Source organism: Melitaea cinxia, chromosome 21 (genome assembly GCF_905220565.1).
Source record: "Melitaea cinxia chromosome 21, ilMelCinx1.1, whole genome shotgun sequence".
NCBI lineage: Eukaryota > Metazoa > Arthropoda > Insecta > Lepidoptera > Nymphalidae > Melitaea > Melitaea cinxia.
Genome location: NC_059414.1, coordinates 430,404 through 452,389, shown reverse-complemented (window position 1 = coordinate 452,389; position 21,986 = coordinate 430,404). Strand labels below are relative to the sequence as shown.

General features: G+C 33.9%; 1 protein-coding gene across 1 annotated transcript in view; it reads right to left on the bottom strand.

Moving 5' to 3' along the window:
* Positions 1-4,030: 4,030 nt before the first annotated feature.
* Positions 4,031-21,986, bottom strand: part of LOC123664045 (calcium uptake protein 3, mitochondrial) — a 116,441-nt gene continuing 98,485 nt past the window's right edge. The window contains exons 2-11 of the mRNA XM_045598665.1: positions 20,870-21,011; positions 14,695-14,805; positions 13,887-13,934; positions 13,432-13,514; positions 11,183-11,260; positions 9,383-9,520; positions 6,539-6,653; positions 5,807-6,034; positions 5,028-5,185; positions 4,031-4,330 (exon numbers count right to left, since the gene is read on the bottom strand). Of these exons, the coding sequence (XP_045454621.1) occupies positions 4,259-4,330; positions 5,028-5,185; positions 5,807-6,034; positions 6,539-6,653; positions 9,383-9,520; positions 11,183-11,260; positions 13,432-13,514; positions 13,887-13,934; positions 14,695-14,805; positions 20,870-21,011 (1,173 nt within the window). The 3' untranslated portion in view covers positions 4,031-4,258. The remainder of the gene's footprint in view (positions 4,331-5,027; positions 5,186-5,806; positions 6,035-6,538; positions 6,654-9,382; positions 9,521-11,182; positions 11,261-13,431; positions 13,515-13,886; positions 13,935-14,694; positions 14,806-20,869; positions 21,012-21,986) is intronic.

The following is a 21,986-nucleotide window of genomic DNA, read 5'->3' as shown; positions in this document are numbered from 1 at the left end:
ATATATATTAATTTAAAAAAAAAATGTTTAAAATATCTATCAGGTCCGTTTTGTAAACAGCTTCCGTTTGATAAATTATCATTATGTAGTCGAAGTCGACGTGACCACGGTTAAACTAGTAATTTTAAAAATGAAAGAATTTGTAACTAGTTTTATTGTAATATATAAATGAATATACTTTGTGTTATGTTTCTGCGTTATTAAACTTGTAAAATACTTATAAAGTTGCTTGTCAATACAACGAAAATTAATACATATCTATGTATACTAAGTATGAATTGGACCACTGTAAGGGTTTATAACTTTACATATAGTAAGCAAACACCCTTAGTCTATATGTATAGCGACTATTTTAATTAAATGAATACGCCCATCGTATTATTTCTTTTAAACTAATTATTTTTATATTAAATATCTATTAACACGCATCTTGCGTTTAACATAAAATAAGAAAGAATTTATAATAAAACAACATTGCATATTTCAAAATGAGAAAAAAAATTATGGGCATATTACGGTATGTAATACGTCCACCGCAGCGAAAGGGTTAATACACTGATTGTCGACTTTGTTTGTCATTGTCGAAATGACAAATATGACATTACTTATAATTACATTAATATATTATCTGTACATTTAAATGTCTACTAAAATGTAATTTTTTTGATTCATCAACAAACACAGTCGACAATCGTTAAATCATTTTGACCAGCCCCGTGATCTCTTTCCAAAATTAGTTACTGTTATGAAAGCTTGCATTTTCTTTGTTTTTTTTTTTTGCATTTTGTATTTATTTCTTTTGTTCGACTAAGACAAACGTACAAAGAACGCGTCTGTAATAATAAAAAGTGTTATTTGAAAATATTACTTCTTAAAATGAACTGTCATTACTTTCAAAATATTTAAAAAAGAAGGAGATTGATTCTGTTAATAAATATTCACGTCTGCACATCGGCCTCCTCAAGTTCTTGCCAGTGCACAGTGGTAGAATGCTCGCTTGTCTATACTCATAAATTTTATTAATTTTATTGTTTTAATTATTAAATAATTTGAGCAGCTTCAGTGACTACGGTCGTTTACTTAATTGGCTATTTGTAAATAGCTGATTTAGCTAAATTGAGTCCATGTCTTATAGATAAGTAAATCTAAAAGCAGTGTTACGCTAACTTAACTAACTTGAGCTCTGTAGAGCGTGGTGATCATTCTCCTTCTTTAAATATTTTTCATTAAAGTACATGTAGCTTGATCTAAGTTATTTATTGTATATCTGTTGTACTTACTGAATGTAATAATTTAATTACGTGTAATATAATTACTTTGATTCATATTCGTTTATTATTTTATCTGTTTTAAAGGATTTTAAATGTTTTAATAACGTATAAAGTAAATTTTGATTAAATCTTTTTAGCAACATGCTAGTTAGATAAGAACTTGGTTGTGCTGAGTAATTTAGATTACATTATTCCTTTCTTTTCGCTAATTTCATGAATTAATTATAATATAGCTTTGAAATAAATTATATGTCATTGTTAGTAAATATGAACTGTGTTTTAAAATTACCCTTAGGTTATATACAGTATATTCTTGTGGTTATTTAAATTATTGTTTCTAATGTAAATTAATAGATATTAATTACGTTTGTGACCGCAAAGAATATATAAAAAAATAATGTTTTTCTTTAGAAGCTTATCAGAAGAAATCATATAAAATGGCTATTATATACTATAATTAATCAAAATAAAACTTACTCAAATAATGCAAAGTGTTCAAAATATATTTATTTTATAAAAAAATATCGACATTTTGGTATTAAGACTGAGATTGTATAAAAATTATTAAAAATTTGATACACGTAGCTGGCAAACGTTTAATTTTTTTTAAATTCTTAGGTTGGTACACACTTAGAAGAAGTTACTACAATTGTGGCACGTGGTTACTGTACATTGGTTAACAAAATTAGATTCAACTTTTAGAAGATTTTCTAAAGTTATCTTTCCGACTTTTATAAGCTTGTTATTCGTAAACTAGTAACATTTAGTAATAATACTATATATTTTTTTGGAAAAATTATTAAATAATATTCTAACTAGTAATACAATCGAGGTTGCTTCATTGAACTTATTAAATTATGTGTTAGTAAATGTCAATAGATAAAAAAAAATTACTTTCTCCGTCCAATTTTTCTTTTGATTCTATAGTTTATTATGAACAAACACGTGTTCTATAATTCCATACAAATTTTGTATTTGTTTTCGAACAAAAGCATAAGTCGCAATGAATCCTGATTACAAAATATTTTTTCTGCGTAAGCCCGACCAATTTCTTTATTTTCATTTCTTACAAAAACTAGTAACTTACAATTGGTGAATGTTCATTAAAAATATATTACCTTTTGTAGTCGATTTAAAGTTAATATTTTCAAGCATAGTTAGTTAATGCCTATTTTTTCGTATTATCCTAACTTGTTTTAAGAGTAGATTATCTTTGAATGTCGTAATATCTTCGTCGCGAGATGTTAATTTAAAATGTAACAGTTTTATTTATATTAAGACTCAATAAAAATCTATACGATGAATAACTATGCGTTTTATTTTAAACATTTTCTTTATATTTCGAAAATTTACTTTACTCTGGTTTATCTTAGAATGAATGACTATTTTTTTAATTCAGTTATAATATTTTTTCAAAGAACTGCTAAATGTGATTTAGGGTTTCGAATGTTGTAACCTAGAGGTATTTTAAATGAAATATCATTTTGTTGTTCGGAAATCATAAAAAATTCTATTTTGATCCGACTTCTTGGTAAAATGATACAATGGAATTCAATTTATAAAAAGATCAAATCATTCAGTGTAATAATAATTTGATCTATACAAATAAATAAAACTGGAGCGTCTGTTTGTAATATTAAAATAATCATTTTTTACTAAATGCATATGGATGTATCCACGGTACATATACCAAAATAACATTTTTTACAATTTTTTTTCTGTCTGTCTGACTATTTGTTCCGAATAATCTCTGGAACGGCTGGACCGATTCTGACGGGACTTTCACTGGCAGATAGCTGATGTAGTAAGGAGTAAATTACGCTACTTTCATTTTAGATATTTATTTATTTTACAGCTCAGCAAACTGAACAATAATATTTTGTTAAATTTCACGCGGACGAAGTCGCGGGCACAGCTAGTAGGAAATAAAAGATTATTATTTTCAGCAACATCGTTTATTAGCACAAAAAGCATAGGCATAATTTTACAACCGTTGATAAATTATAATGTAATAATCACAATAATAAATATTATTCTTATGTTTGTTCGTTTGTTGCTTAACTTCAAGTGACTAGCAAATGAATCACTTCATGTTGTGTTCTGTATAGTATAAATACTTATTTTACATAGTTCAAATAAATAGGCCAACAATAACCAAGCTACATAAGCTTTATTTTAGTACACATAAATCACTGGTTTGTCATAAAATAAAGAAGTTTATTTAATTAATTCAGATCTGATGTTACATGGCAAAAAAAAAAATTAAGCAGACAAAAGAAAGAAAGATAATTTTAATTGATCAATGGAAAATTAATACACAGACTATAATTATGAAAAAAAAATGAAATTAAGTATTGCCATGTAATTTTTATTATAAATTTTAACAAATTATTATAATGGTAATGGTGGTAACAGAGACAATTTTACTATTATAAATAACATAAATTCTAATACAAATACATTTGATGTATAGGTATATAATAAAATCTAAGGAACAGTTTAGGTTTTAATACTCGTTACAACTTTAATAAAATGTAACAACCCGCTACAATGACACAGAACTGGTAACTAATTTTATATCACGAATTAAGTACTAACTATTTTCTATCGAACAGTTCAGAACCGTCATAAAATTAATACATATTATATTTAAATTAGTATTATTAATCTCAAAAAAACAAAACACTGTTATTTTACATATTACAATCCAATCTTTTATTATCTAAGTTGTGCATATCTTCACTCTTATTAAATAAACGTTTTTAACGTCAAATAAATGTGACTAATTAATTAATATAATAATATTTTGAGCCAATGGAGTGTATATGATATTAATATGAATTTTGTGCAAGTTACGCGTATTAGGAATTAAATAATTATCTCAGGAGTGCTATCGAGTAAACAACTAAGAGATCGACGATGACTGGCAAGATGGCTAATATTATAAATACGTTTAGTTGGAGACGGAACTCTGTTGCGAGGTTCTTTCACACGGCACTCTTCATCTCCTGCTTGACGCACGTTTTGAACGCCTCCCAACCCTCGTTTTTTGCGTACGACTGAAGGAAAATAGATTTATATTATGTACGATTTTATTTTTGTGTTACCCTCACATTAGGAATTCTAAACATTTTTGAATATCATATCAAAAATTGACCGCTCCAGCGGGATTCGAACCCGCGTCTCCGACTGACCGTGTCGGCGCTCTAGAGCGCAACCGCTTCGCTTCGCTTAAACCGAAAATAAAAATCATCATATCAAGAATTTCGCTCTAGCGGGTACATCGTTCCATAGCTTAATTGGCTAGAGCGCCGACACGGTCAGTCGGAGACGCGGGTTCGAATCCCGCTGGAGCGGTCAATTTTTGATATGATATTCAAAAATGTTTAGATTTATATTACTATGTGCTTATATTTACGCATACTGTGTAATTGAGAAAATTTTATTGGCGGTTCAAACTTGATAAACATAAAAAACATTAAATTATTTAACTTCTTAAATGTAAGAGAGTTTATAATTTGAATGACAGACTAGATATTGGCCGGTGAAAAGGAATGGAAGAGTAGAATATTGTAGCCTTTTTTGTTATACCACTAGGTTGGAAAAAAGCGGTATGGTAAGCGGTTACGCTGGCATCACCACACGTTGCTGACCCTACCCTCATTCCCCCTTCCCCTCTATGAGCTCTGGTAACCTTATTCACCACAGGAACACGACCCCACTTGTCCCGCTGCGCCCCACTCAGGCCCGACTCACCTTGAAGCCGCGGTGCAGGCGGTCCTTCATGATGGCGATGAACTCCTTGTAGCTGAGGCGGCCGTCGCCGTCCGCGTCGAAGATGGCGAACACCGTGCCCACCAGCTGCGGGGACTGCGCCACGCCCGTGCAGATCAGCACGGCGCGCTGGAACTCCTCTGGTGGTGGTGGTGGTGGTGGTGGTGGTGGTGGGGACCAGTTACACACAGCGAATAGGAAGGAGCTAGTCCGGTATGGACGCTTCTAGTGCCGTCAACGTCTACCCGCTAACTACAACCTCGTCAACGATGACCGATAGATAATGTGGAAATATCATGGAAAATAACCCGTTTTCAATAATTTGACTGATGAAAATAACCGTGTTCATTTAAAATCTTATATTCATTCTTTGATTTAGTTACTAAATAAAAAGTTTTTCGTGTAATGAGAGAACCACAATAATTCAGATCATTTGGTAAGCTTATCGTGTAATGAGATGTCTGCTGCATTTATTTTCTTAAGCAGAAAAAAGTTTGATTTTTCGTTCATATCTGTTCCTTCTTCTAGGCAAAGGAAAATAAATACTTAGCTTTGTTTAATCACAAGATTAACTACTAAATAAAATAATGAAAGTAGTTTGTATACATAACAGAATCTTTACTTTTAAACACAGCTATATCCAATTGACCAAATTTTGATTCATTTAAAATAAAATTCTCTGAAATGACTCGTCAAATTGAGTAAATTTTCAAACTTATTTCCTCAAAATACCCTATTCAGAATGACTTTGTCCTCGTTACCTTTGGAGATGGGGTGGTCGGCAAGCGTGTACATGCGCATGGCGATAGTGAAGTCCTCCAAGTTGTTGAGGAACTGGCAGAAGGTCTTGAACTCCTCGAAGGATATCCCGCGATCAACAGCCCCGCGGTCCAGCAGGCGGTCCAGATACATGTCGTACTCGTCCGTGTCTAAATACGTGTAGCGTAACAAGATCTTCGCGAAGTCCACTTCTGAGATCGTCTCGTGCCCTAAATGATCAATTACGTAGTTATTTAGACTTTATTTACATTTGGGAAGAAAGCACTCTAGTAGTAGGGGGAGTCTGTCTAGGATCGTTTTTTTAAGTTTCTTTAACTTTATTAAACATGATAATTGATTATAACATTTCCGCCCCAATTTGGTTAGCAAATAACAGTATATCTGAATCTTCACCTATTCCATGTTGTAAAACATTTTAAAACCTTCGACTTATAGCTTTATCTGCTGCAACTGCTGGCTTTGAAATATACAGGCCGAAGACGGGCAGCAGCGTCTTCGGTGCGACAAATTCAGTACTGCGGTCACCAACCCGCCTGCCCAGCGTGGTGACTATGGGCAAAACACATGAGTTCACGCTATTTTTGGCGTAAACTTGTGGAGGCCTATGTCCAGTAGTGGACTGTAAAGGCTGTAATGATGATAGCTTTATCTAATTATTCCAACAGAAAAAATTAAAATACGACGATATAAACAATTATTTGATAGTTATTTACCCTTAGAGAACTCATGGAATTCCAGCTCCAAGACCTCGGTCTGCAAGTTCTCCATGAACTGGCGGAAGCCCTCGAACTTCAGGTCGTTTGTGCCCTTCTTGCCGAAGAAGTGGATCTAGTTCACAATCAGACATTGAGTGGCATCCATGGAGTGACATCTACGGAGTGTAGCACCGTCTATAGTAAGTTCTTTACAGAAACCCAGAAGAAAGAAAGAAGTAATATGAAACTTTGAATAGTTACGGGTTTCTGTAAAGAACTCACTATAGAGGGCGCCCCAGTCGCTTAGACCGAATATAAAATCATCATTATCAAAAATTTCGATCTAATGGGTACATCGTTTCATAGCTTAATTGGCTAGAGCGCCGACACGGTTGGTCGGAGATGCAAGTTCGATCCCCGCTGGAACGGTCGATTTTTGATATGATATTAAAAATGTTTAGAAATTCCTAACGTGTGGGTAACACAAAAATGAAATCGTACAAATCTATGGAGTGACAAATTGTGATATGCGTGACACAAGAGTAGGCGCTCTGTTACGTAGTTTTTTTTTTTGCATCAAAAATTGAGTAGTAAAATTTACTGAACGAATGGCATCGATACGTTTTTGCTAACGCAATTTATCGGAATCCAAGAGGGTTCGAATAGATGGCGTTATTTGATTTATTTATTTATCATTTGATATGGTATTAATCTTTTTCTTTCTGTGGCTGTACCAGTCCGTCATCAGGCCAATTATCAGCTACGGTGCTGTGGTTTGGTGGCCGAGAACCAGACTAATCACCGGTGAAGCAAAATTACAACGACTTCAAAGGCTAGCTTGCATGGCGACTACGGGCTGCATGAGGACTACTCCGACAGCCGCCCTGGAAGCCCTACTGAACCTGCCGCCGCTGCACCTGTTTATCCAACAGGAGGCGGGAGCGGCTGCGGTAAGACTCAGGAAGCTAAACCTTTGGAGGAACGTAAAGGTAGCACATACAGGAATACTTGGCGAACTGGCAAACAGGGAACCGCTCGTCGAAGCGGTTACCGACAGGATACCCAAACAGTACGTATTCGACAAAAGATACAGAATACAATTACACGAAGACCCAGGTGAAGGCCTCAACCCTAGAGAGTTAAGAATCTTCACAGACGGGTCGAAAACATCAACAGGTACAGGTTCTGGGGTCTACTCAGAAGACCTGAATATCCACATCTCATCGCCATTAGGAATCCACAACACCGTCTTCCAGGCGGAATGTATGGGAATCATAATGGCAGCAACAGCGATCAAGTCTAGAGAGGTACAGGGTTTTCCAATCCGTATACTTTCCGATAGCAGATCGGTCCTGCAAGCCCTACAGAGCGACATTATGACATCAGGGCTAATATACGAGTGCCATCGAGCTCTGACGAAGGTAAGTGAAACAAACACCATTACCCTTCAATGGATAAAGGGACACAGTGGATCGCGAGGCAATGACGCGGCCGACCGACTGGCGAGGAATGGATCGGAGATGAGGGTCCACGGACCCGAACCCATTCTGCCTCTGCCATTCGGATGGCTGCGCAGCCAGCTGCGACACAACACCAAGGTAATGCACCAAGAATATTGGACAAACCTAACTACCTGCAGGCAGACCAAGGAAGCTCTTCCGACGATCAACCCAGGATTGTCCCGCAAACTTCGCGGTTATGGAAGAGCCCAGCTCCGACTACTGGTCGGGGCGCTTACGGGACATGCCTTGCTTAACAAGCACTTACACAATCTAGGTGTTACAGACAGCCCCCTGTGCAGAGCGTGCCTGGAGGCAGAGGAAACGGCCTCACATATCCTGCTGGAATGCGGTGGTGTGGCGAACTACAGGGCACTACACCTTGGGACACCGAGGTTGCTCCAGGAAGTCGTCGGCAACGTGAAGGGTCTGCTAGGCTTCCTCAAGGAGCTTGGCTGGCACGAATAGTGCCCACCAGCCGATCACGCAAAAAAGGCGCATCAAGACGTCGAGTTGCGGAAAATAGCCCGTGTACAACAACAACAACAACAACATAATCTTTTTCTTACACTAGTAAGGCTTTTTTGTGCCTATTTAGACAGTCGATCTGAAGGAGTAAAGTCCAAACGTGCGGAGCTGACACACATACTTTTTGAAAGTAAAACTTTTTTAAGCACGTTTGACTTGGGGATTGGGCTGGTGAATACGGGACGAGAGCGTTACGAATAGTGTGATGGGGCTGGTATGGGAAACCATAAAAAAACACTTTTTTATATTAAACAATTTCTTTAGTAACAGAGCGCACACAATCGGTTCGGCGTCTAGGCAGGAAGAGGAAGTAGTGTTGCCAGATATAACATATTTTAGTCTCTGATTCCATAGACTACACAAACAATATAATATTAACATTATTACAATTGTTTAATTTTTATGTTTGAATTTATTAATTTAACAGGGGCGAGGCGAACGGAAGTTGAGGGGGAGATATAAGTAAGTGAAGATAGAAAGAGAGAGAGAGAGTGAGTTACGTTTCGTAAGTTTTTCAGTCGTGTGGTCTGAAGCAGAAAGTCAGATATTGGACAAGTTTTTTTTAAAATTATATAAACAAGATCCCCGGACTCTTAGTCGCCAATGCCATGTTTATTGCATGAAGTATTCGAGTACACGGCACCCGTTTTTTTTTTATGCCACTAGGTCGGCAAACAAGCGTACGGCTCACCTGATGGTAAGCGATTGCCGTAGCTTATAGACGACAGCAATACCAGAAGCATCACAAGCGCGTTGCCGACCCAATCCCCAATCCCCCCAGGAGCTCTGGTCACCTTGCTCACCAACAGGAACACAGAACGTGTCCGAGGCCCACCTGCAGCAGCGTGTCGACGCTGTGCCGCCGCTGCAGGCCCTGCTCGTCGTTGACGAAGGCGTCATGCGGGCGGCCCTCGTCGCCCTCCACCGCCACTCCGCGCTTGCCTTTCCACGCGAAACTGAAGATCTTCTCCATCTGGAATCGTTTTCTTCTTTAATTATAGTAACGAAAACCACGGGCTCTTAGTTTTTTATATCCGATGACTTTCCTGTTCTTTTAATTGTTATTTTGATAAATAACTTTTATTTTTTGTACTGCTTAACTTTGTCCTAAGGTCAATTTCGAACTATCAAGAAAATAGATAAATTGTATAACACTTTTAAACATTTTTTTTTTATATTAAATAACGATATAAAATAAAATTAAGATAAAAATGTACAAAATTGTCACGATCATTTAAGTTATAATAAATGAGAAGTCAGAGAAAAATAATACAAAACCCATTCAAAAGTTCATATGTTATCTACTGTAAATTCCTACGTTTTCATAAATCGAGTGTAAACAAGAAGGACTTACAGGTAATTCCTTTTCTTACAGTAAAATATACAAATTGTTACGATATAAAATATATTTTTAATAATTACAAGAACGAGGACATTTTGAATACATTGAAATGTATAGTTTTATAAAACAATATTGTATCATAAAAAAAAACGGTTTAATTATTGAAATTCAAACCTTAATAACACAAACCTGGCTTAAGCGTTAGTCTCTTTTTTGCGGCAAATGTTTAATCGATAAAACTTGTTACCAATTTTTTGGAATCACTTTAAAATATATTAATTTAATACACAAACCGTTAATGATCACATCAGACTTTGATAAATGAGAAAAAAAACCATAATTGTTTGAAGACATGAAAATATTAGCGCTTAATTATTAACAACAAAAAATTTAATAAATTATTCATGGACTATGCAACTTTATTATCGATTTCGTATATTTAGTGTGGTTTGAAGCACACAGACGCGTAAATACATTATATATGTCTAAAACATAAATAAACGCCTTAGCCCTCATCAGTGACGTAGCGAGCTTAACTCGCGCCCGTGGCACAATACCTTGTTACACCCACCTACCCTCCATTTCAAAACCATATAATATGTCCAACCATTTTTTATTTTGTGGACCATTTGGTGCCCTTTTGAGTAGTTCCCGGGGCATGATCTCCCCTTACCCCCACCCCTCGCTACACCACTGCAATCAACAATTTTACTTATAAGGGATATATCGCAATTGTCGATTTTAAGGGTATCATTCGTAACCATGGCGTCGTCAACGTCGCCGAACCATCGTAGTTTCATAATGAAAGTCGCGGTAATTCCCCTATAAGTATAATTGCTTGGTCGTAAACGAAAACCGACCTCAATTACATCGACAAGTAATAAAAATAAGTAGAAGTAAAAATTGTCAAGTAAATACACGTTATCAAAGATTACTCAAAAAGTAGTCAACAGATCTCTATTAATGGGACCACAAGACAAGCATGAGCTGCCGATTAAAACAAGAACCATCAAAATCGGTACAACCAGTAAAAAGTTATGACGTATACAATTATATATAATACAACGTAGGTCGACGAAAAAATAGTCAAGTAATATATATGTTATATTTATTTATTAGATATAACTCGAAAAGTAATTGTCAGATGTAGATTAAATTTAAACGGGGCTACATGCATAATAAAACAATACCACTTAACACTAGACGATAAAAGACAAAAATACATATTAATAATAATTATAAATACAGTAGATTAAGAAGCGGAAACCATATAATACACCATGCTGGACTTACTGTGGAAGGTTTTTTTTTGGGCTGCTCTTCTCGTTGTATTTTCTCCCGGAGAGCGCTCGGCGACACTAGAGCTAGCAGCTACGACACATGCGCGAGTGTACACATGAGAACGTACATCGATAGAGCACACATTACTTATACAGATACAGTTACATTGCTTGGTTCATTGAAGTAAAACTTCTTTACATACGCTCGACTTGGAGAGTAAGCTGGTGAATGGGCGACGTGAGCGTTACTAAGAGTGTGATCGGGGGAGGCGAACGAAGCGAGAGGGAGAGAGAGGTGTGAGCGCGCATTTTCTTTCTCTCTTCCTCTCAGCCAGTTGCGTTTCGTATATCTAAGAAGTTTTACTTCAGTTAAAGTGCTTCATTGTAACCATGGCAAAAATTGAAGGCGTATAGAAGTTTCAAGAAGAAATATTAGAATTTTTCAATTATTAATTTAATTTCAGTTATTAATTGTATTGAAAAGTTTATTATTATAAAAGTGTAAGAGTAATTTGAGATTAATTAATTAATTAATAATACAGTTTTATTAGCACTAATTAGTTTATATTATTTATTTTAGTTTTATTAGCAGTTATTATTAGTTTAGTTCTTTACATTAAAAAAAAAAAAACAAAAAAAAAGTTTTAAACAAAATTAATAAGTTTTTATTGAAAAATGTTAAAAGGGTTACATTGAAAGTAACAAATACAATAATTTGAATATGTAAGAATTAAAAAATAAACATAATAAAAAGTATAAGAAAACGCATTCGCCTTTAACTTAAAAATACATATTTATATAAATGATTATTCTGTAGTAAATTAGTGTTATACAATATTTTGTCATTGTGGCAACAATAAGCACATTGGGGGTACTCCACAATTACACACATCGCTAGAAGCTCCACACATACAACGATTTCCATCGCACATCGATTTGAATTTCACCGAATTAAAGATTTATTTACATAGATAAAGTATTTTCCAAAAATATTTAAGAATTTGATAGTTTCATTGATTTGCAGGAAGTATTGTGAAACGAATGTTATGGTGAGAGCCGGATGGCAAGTTATGTGTTAAAATGGCCTTATTGAATTTTATTAATTATTTCTAATATTACTGAAGTAGAAGACGAAGGTGCTCCCGTGACTTTGGCGTTTGCAATGTTGTCGAAATATCGAAAAGTCTGAATCTTCAACAAAAAACAGGAAATCTCTATTTTTACATGCATGATTATATCATAGAATCATTACAGATATCTGAAACACTAATGTAGCCAGATATAAATCAAATAAAAATTTCTTTAATCAAGTGGCTTCAGAGGCAATGTCGAATTGCTATCGACTATTAAAATTAATTAATCTTTAATAAATTAATTATAGTTAAAGCGAAGCGAAGCTATCGCCAATTCAGAACGTAGACTCCGCTGAAAAGAATCACCATGAATTCAACTGATTTCTCTGTTAAAAACGGTAAGTCATTACTTTAATCAAGTATTGGATGAAGTACAACCCCATTTAACCCTATTTAACCTACCATTATATGATTATATTATTGCGTCGCTTTTACTTAGTTAGAAGTGAAGTGCAGGTGAAATTCCATCTCCATGTGCAATCGAGGCTTTAAACACAAAACTTACTGCCTTTTCGCTGTTCAAGTCTAAATCTTTTCTCTCCTTCAGTGAACCGCCGAGCAAGCGCTGTATCTAACATGCCGTGACAGGTGCAAATACAAGTTGAAACAAAAAATAAAAAACAAAAAAAGAAAAAAAACAAAAAAAGTGTCAAAAAGAAACAAAATTTATTTTTAAAAATATATGAAATAAAATTAAAACTAAAAAGTGTAAAAAAGTGTGAAAAAATTTGCTACATCTAAAAAAAAATATATAACAGACCAAGATGGCCGCTCCCGTCTTACTTTGGTTTGGTAGTTCACTGGTCATCAGGCAGACTAATTGTGCTAATACGACACTTAAAAATTAAATAAATTATTTTATATTTATGTACAATACTCCTTTATCAATGAAACATTTATGAGAAATAAATATCTAAAAAATAATTTTAATTTTTAATAAAAACGATAAATAAAAAAGGTTAATGGCTAATAGTGCTAAAAAGTATGGATAGTATTGCGAAAGTAGAATGAAGACACGAAGAAGTTTAGCTATATTTACTTAAAAAAATATTACAGATAATAAATAACTTGTTTATGGTATTATAATATTTTTTTATGATGTTGTGATGGTCTATGGCTCAGTACTTACGACAAGGAATTCGTTCTTGTCGACCCTCTGGTTGCCGTCCGTGTCGAACATGTTGAACGCTATCCGGAAACCGGACGCCGGTTCTGTAATACATAATTTTACTTGTTAAGTAAATCAGGATGTGATTTTTAATCAAAATTTATCAAATTCTTCGACGAAGAATTGTAAATAATTTAATTGCTTTTAAATTATGTTTAGTATGATATAATTTATAAAAATATTTTTTGTTTATATAACAGCCTATTTATTACAAACGAGTGTATTTTCAAACGTTGTCGTAAAGGAATTGTGGAAAAGTGGAAGTCGACTAGTTTTCAAACTAAACTACGCTCAAACAAAGTAAATAAATAAATACTACGACACATACATTTTAGATGCAATAATAGCCTAAGCGCAAAATTGTCGACGAAAGAGACCAACACTAACAAAACAGATATAAACGACGTGTAACTTACTCGTTAAGATGGAAAGGAGAAACAGATACTCGGTGTAGGAGATGATTCCTAGAACAATAATTTAGACATTGTACTCACACTGCATTAGTATCGACATTTCAACATTATTTTCAGTATAACTTTCACTGTCAATTATTTGTTTAATATAATTTTATATTTAAACGTGTGTTAAGTGCTGTGTGGCTACGGCACTAAAGAATATAGCCACCCCCTCTCTTCCCGTGGGTGTCGTAAGAGGCGACTGAGGGATAACAAGGTTCCACAACCACCTTGGAACTTAAGAAGCCGACCGATGGCGGGATAACCATCCAACTGCTGGCTTTGAAATATACAGGCCGAAGACGGGCAGCAGCGTCTTCGGTGCGACAAAGCCAATACTGCGGTCACCAACCCGCCTGCCCAGCGTGGTGACTATGCGCAAAACACATGAGTTCACGTTATTTTTGGCGTAAACTTGTGGAGGCCTATGTCCAGCAGTGGACTGTATTGGCTGTAATGATATTTAAACGATTATGTACTTTATACGTCATCTTCTCATTTAAACAAAACAGTAATTACTATGGTATGATTAGTCATTACTCATGAACTAAGCCCTTGCTTGTATCTTATGGTACCTATAATAGTTAAGGCACCATGTATGTCTATTTTTCGAAGACTTATGCCTTGTTATTAACTTCAATTAATAAACAATAACATGTTTCTGTATTCGCCTACAACTGTGAAGGCAAATTCAAAAATTTTTGTTATTAATTTTTTCAAAGGTATAGTGTACTTTCCGTTGGTATTTCTAAATAAATACTTCGCTCGCCTTTATCTCTCATGTTGCGGAACATCTGTGGGGAGCCCTTCTTCAAGGGCGGCACCTGGTCGCGCAACTGTTCAATCTCCTTAGTCGTGAGGATGCGGCGCTTCAGACGCGCTGGAAATCAGTACAAATATATAATTAAGGGAGAAAATGATAGATATGAAAAATAGAAAGAAATCGATAAAAAAAATTAATATTGAAATATTTTATCCATTTTAGATCGATGGAATTTTAGCATATTCTAATTAAAATTTAACTTACTTTAATAATTATTATTATAGAATTGTTTTTCTAATTTTATGGTTGATGAAAAGCTATAAAAAGTCCTCGATGTTATGGGTGTACGTGTTTTCCGCTCACAAAAAACGACGAGTTAGATTAATTGGTATGCTTTTACTTGTCGAGGAACCCTCTACTGATGCGGAAAAAATTTACAAAGAAATATAGCTAAATATTACGCAAAAGATAATTTTAAACCAAAAAAACGATTCCTACATTTTATATTGCAATTATGTCAGAATGGTAAATAAGTGATCAATCATATGACACCAGTTAGCGAGACGGGCGCTATTAAAACTGTCAAACTAACCATAGTGGATGGCGTGATTGATGACTTGTCTAACATTGTGTTTTTACTGCAATAGTAATGTTGCGACCCTAGTTTTTCGATTCTTACTAAATAATTAACACCTTACGTAGTTTTGACACAAAATTTAACATTTTAAGACTGAATTGTGCAAACTGCAGCAGAGTTAAGTCCGTCTATTCATCTCTTATCAATTCAAAAGCACAATAAGAGCTATACAGCCTTAGATCTCATACTCAACCTCAAAAATTAATCTGTATGTACTAAAGTTAATGATATAGTATTATGAAAGTATTAAGACTACATTATCTATCACTACATGGGACGAATTTTATAGAATAACAGATACCAACAACGCTGCAGAATTTTTAATACGTAAGCTAAAAACAATAATAGAACAATACCAGAATATTAAAAAAATACCCAATAGAAGAAAACCTTTGAAGCCATGGATAACACAAGGACTAATAAGATCAATACGCAATAGAGATAAGTTACATAAAAAGCTCAAAATGAGTCCGGATAGTGATTCTATTAAAAAACATTATATAAATTATAGGAATCTATGTAATAAAGTAATTAAAAATGTAAAAAAAAAAATATTATGAAACACAGTTTACTAAATTTTCAGGTAATAATAAAATGACATGGAAGCTCATCAAAGAGGTTGGGAATCTTACTGAGCAACCAAAATTGGCGAACTCACTTCTAAATCTTAAAGAAAACTACAATGGATCTCTTGATGACGTTAACACATATTTTGCTTCTGTTGGTATAAATCTGGCCGGTAACATTTTAGAAAAACTAAAAACTACAGACATACTGTTGGCTGCTAAAGTGAAATCTCGCAGTAACCTACCTAATTCTTATTCTATGGTTCCAACTGATCCCTTGGAAATCCGTGACATAATAAGTGGTCTTAACAGGGACAGTGCTCCCGGATGGGATGGTATTTCTACTAGAATATTAAATGTATGCAAAGATGTCCTAGCGGGACCTATAGCTCATCTCTGTAACTTAAGCTTTGAGACGGGTATCTTTCCTAAGATATTCAAAATTGCTATAATAATACCTATATACAAAAATGGTAATGAATCTTTGCCCTCTAACTATAGGCCTATCTCACTCATAACACCACTCAGTAAAATAATAGAGAAGGTTGTTCATAAAAGACTTACACAATATATGGAGAAATACAATCTTTTATCTCAATTCCAATTTGGATTTAGGCGCAATAAATCCACTGATGATGCTGTTCTTTGCTTAACTTCAAAAATTGTTCAGTATCTTGATAAAGGGCTGAAATGTTTAGGCGTCTTCTTGGACCTGCAGAAGGCTTTTGACACAATATCTATCCCAATACTGTTAGCACGCATGGAAGGATACGGTATAAGAGGTGTTTCACTCAACTGGTTTCGGGATTACTTGACAAACAGGAGTCAGAGAGTTAAAATAGAACAACACTATAGTAATATTTCAGTGTGCACGTATGGCGTACCGCAAGGCAGTACGCTGGGACCGACATTATTTATATTGTATTTTAATGATCTATGCAATTTACTATGTCATGGAACTGATACTGTTATGTTTGCAGATGATACAGTTTTTCTTTTTAGAGGAAATGATTGGGAGACAGTATTCGAACATGCTGAAAGAGGTCTAAAGAAAATTTCTGCTTGGCTAGAAGACAATCTCTTGAGTTTAAATATTAACAAAACTCATTATATTACATTTTGTAAAACTGATGCTACAAAACCTTGTAATAATCTTAAGCTGAAAATACATACCTACCCATGCAATAGAGATTTACTAAGCCCTAAGTTATGTAACTGTCCACACCTGTCTAAAAGTGATAAAATCAAATACCTTGGAATAATATTAGATTATAAGTTAACTTGGGAACTGCAAATATCTAATCTTTCAAATAGAATACGGAAATTAATATACGTGTTTAAGAACTTGAGAGAAAATATACACGAAAAACTCATGATGCGTATATACAAGGCACTTGCAGAAAGTTTAATTATGTATTGTATCAGTTCGTGGGGTGGAGCTTCAAAAACATATTTCTTAGAAGCCGAAAGAGCACAAAGAGCACTACTTAAAGTCATCAAAGGCCTACCATACAGATTCTCGACATCAGAATTATACAAGAAATGTGAAGTACTTACTGTAAGAAAATTATACATCTTACAATCCTTGCGTAGATATCACCCTAACACCATACCTACACATATAGATAACAACAAAAGGATTACAAGATTACCACTGCCACCTTGTAGAACTCAGTTTGCCAAAAGACATTTCGACTACAATGCCCCAAAACTATTTAACATTATAAATGATAAAATTAAAATTAAAGAATTAGGATCCCGTGATTTAAAAAAGATAGTAACTAATTGGCTTAAAACACAAGGCTATGAAAATATTGAAAATCTATTCGTACCAATAAAATAATAGGTCAAACTCACTCCAAATCACAGCTAAACGCAGACACTTATTTACATACTCATACGCAAACACATACAACACACGCACACTCACACTCACACGCACACATATCCACACACACACACACACACACGCGCACACACACACGCACACACACACACACACGCACACACACACACACACACATATATTCAATCACAACTAAACACACACTAATGAAATTTTTTTTCCATACTTTAATAATTGTCAACCTTTTTCGTTTTCAAATTCTGTGTTTATAATTTTAAATCTTAATTTTTGTTATATTATTGTGTTATTGTCATCCTTGTCTACAGTTTCAATTATGTTTTCGCTATCTGAACGCAAAGTCTGATTATGTAACAATAAACAAATATTTGGGGAAGACACTGTGGCCTGTAACACAGCTTCTCTTAAGCTAGCACAGGTCGCAGGGCTTCTAGATAATGTAAACCACATAATTTGAGCAAATAAAACTATTTTATTATTATTATTATTTTTTATTATAGTGCAGTTCTTTTACGTTAATATTTACACAACTTCATGCATTAGTAACGTTACGTCTTAAGAGCCATTTCACAAAAATCGGTAACAATCCGCGAAATTGTAATATTTTGACGTCGTTAATCTCAGTGTTGGATGCAATAATGTAATTTATATTCTTGAAATATAATAGAGCAACCTTTGTTGTAGTCCATAGTCAGATCAGAATTTTTATTTATATTATGTGTATAAAATTATTAACCTTTTCATCAGCCTCCTCCCTGGGTAAACGGTCGCAATGTATACTTTGAAGTCCTACTTTTCAATAACCTCTACGTTGAAACCATTTTAAAAAAATATCATAATATGTGGAATATAATTTTGTTGTCCACTATCATAGATTTTTATTCCATTTGTATCTCTATTAAACGATAAAAAAAATTTAAAGTTACGAATATTTTCCAAATAAGTACAATTTTAAAAGCGATATTTCTCTTAGAAAACTAAGAAATTTTAACGAACTATCTTCATCAAAGTAAACTTACATCATTAAGGAATACAAAAAAAATAATTAAAAGATGTAATTATTTTTAATACATTTTATATTAAATAATAAAAAGATAGTATATATTGCCACGCATCAAGCCCGGTAAATCAGTCGAGCGCTAGCGCTCTTAGAGGTAAGGTCCACGCCAAATTCTGCGCAGCCGTCTCTTTCGCTCACACGCGCCAAGCGCCTGTTGTTATAGCGGATAAAACGCATTTGATACTTTCATAATAAAATATAAATAAAATAAACATATTACGAAAATGACTGTAAAATAATATAATGATAATTTCTGTAAACAAATGTATAATTTAATTTTCTTTTCTCACACTATCAATACAAATAGGCATTTCAATCTGTTTGTCTTGTTATTTGTTAATTAATATGTTTGTCGGTGTCGATGTCATTAAATGCTTTTTTATTCATATCGTAAATATTAGATTCATTCGTAAACTGAAAAAACTAAATCAATTTAAAAAAATTGTTTCATAAAATTGATTTTTTTAATTTTATTTTAAATTTATTGACTGTTGTTATATAACATACTTGAAATTTTTAACAAATTATTTATGTAAAACACATTTTATACCATAGTTATAATTTTTATTATACATCAGAAAATGATCACGATGGTCTTTTGGTTGTCACACTATACGTACTAGCACAAAGATCGCGCGGCTCGTACGACTCGCGCGATGCGACCAAATTTACCTAAACTTGCAGAGCGTAAAATTGTGAAATGGCTCTTAAGAGCCAAATTATAACTATGGTATAAAATGTTTTTTACATAAATAATTTGTTAAAAATTTCAAGTATGTTATATAACAACAGTCAATAAATTTAAAATAAAATTAAAAAAATCAATTTTATGAAACAATTTTTTTAAATTGATTTAGTTTTTTCAGTTTACGAATGAATCTAATATTTACGATATGAATAAAAAAGCATTTAATGACATCGACACCGACAAACATATTAATTAACAAATAACAAGACAAACAGATTGAAATGCCTATTTGTATTGATAGTGTGAGAAAAGAAAATTAAATTATACATTTGTTTACAGAAATTATCATTATATTATTTTACAGTCATTTTCGTAATATGTTTATTTTATTTATATTTTATTATGAAAGTATCAAATGCGTTTTATCCGCTATAACAACAGGCGCTTGGCGCGTGTGAGCGAAAGAGACGGCTGCGCAGAATTTGGCGTGGACCTTACCTCTAAGAGCGCTAGCGCTCGACTGATTTACCGGGCTTGATGCGTGGCAATATATACTATCTTTTTATTATTTAATATAAAATGTATTAAAAATAATTACATCTTTTAATTATTTTTTTTGTATTCCTTAATGATGTAAGTTTACTTTGATGAAGATAGTTCGTTAAAATTTCTTAGTTTTCTAAGAGAAATATCGCTTTTAAAATTGTACTTATTTGGAAAATATTCGTAACTTTAAATTTTTTTTATCGTTTAATAGAGATACAAATGGAATAAAAATCTATGATAGTGGACAACAAAATTATATTCCACATATTATGATATTTTTTTAAAATGGTTTCAACGTAGAGGTTATTGAAAAGTAGGACTTCAAAGTATACATTGCGACCGTTTACCCAGGGAGGAGGCTGATGAAAAGGTTAATAATTTTATACACATAATATAAATAAAAATTCTGATCTGACTATGGACTACAACAAAGGTTGCTCTATTATATTTCAAGAATATAAATTACATTATTGCATCCAACACTGAGATTAACGACGTCAAAATATTACAATTTCGCGGATTGTTACCGATTTTTGTGAAATGGCTCTTAATGCAGCCTATAAGAGGTCGTCCATTAATCACGTGAGGCTTGAACGTGAGGTTTTGGAAAGTCGATAGTCTAAAACTTTAGACCAAATCGTTTTGGAGGTGATGAGGTTAGAGTTTTGGTAGGTGCTAAAATACATCACGACGACCCCTGATATTTTCCGATAAACATTTCTAGTGCAATTTTTTCATATCGAACTAATAGATTCTTAGCTTTGCAAGTTCTAAAACAGTTATTAGCTTAGCATTGTATCAGGACAGGAGAGGAACTCACGGCGCGGTTCCTGCTCCACGACAGACTCGAGGAAGTCCTGCGGCGTCATGTAGAGCTGGCCGCCATGTTCCACGCTTGCAAACTTGATAAAACGCCGCTCACGGGACGTGAGCTTTACAGACTTCGTCAGCTCCTCCGGTTGCTGGAACAATTGAAAAACTACTTAGAGATTTGATAGTTTTATTTTTCAAAATAATGAGAAGTGGGAAGGATTCCTTGAGTTTTCAGTTCTGTTCTGTTGTGTTGTGTTGGAACATAATTCTTCAACCAAGTTAACGATTGTTTTTAGATTTTAATGACAATTGGGGCCGAGCTCCGATCGATCGGCTTTACATAGTACCTAAGGAATGATGGGCGTGTAAAAACTTAAAAAGACATCTGTACCACAAAAAAATATTGGCAAAAAATTTAAACAACTCCATGTGTGATTACAATCCCACGCTGAATCTAATTAAAAAGTCCTGTCTTATTAAAGACAATCTTAGATAGAGAAAAAAAATATTGAACAATCTGTTAACTGTATATCATAAAAATATTTCTACTTTGAAACATCCACGTGTTAGCCAACGTGGCTATTCATAGCTGTGACAAAGGGCTATGAATAGACCTGCAACAGTTGTTCCTTCCGAATAATTCGAACGCGGAAAAGAATTCGTCTCGTGTTGCCAAGTCTCTCGTTCCCTTTTAGGATTGCTTTTAGCAGTGGGAGGTCCGTGTTTATGAAGTCTTTAGTGAAATGGGAGGGAAATTTGGTTCTCAATTTCCTTAACCAATTTTAAATATTTGTTACAAATTTAGTAATTTTAATAGTCTGTAAATGTAAAACTATTAGGTAAGAGTTGGATGATGATTGAATGCGTTGTTAGTAAACAGAAGATCGCAGATTTTAGCTGGCGCAGACGTAACAATTAGTTCGAATTGACGGACTTGTTCCCAATATAATTATATTCTTATGAGTGTTCTCGACTATCAAAGTCTCCAGAAGCAAAAACACATTTATTCACATATTTAAGAGATTTGAATAAATACATAATGAATATGACCATAATCAGACTTCAAGATAGATGCACTAGGGGATAACTTTAGTATTTTATTGTTTTTCGGCTTTTATGACGTG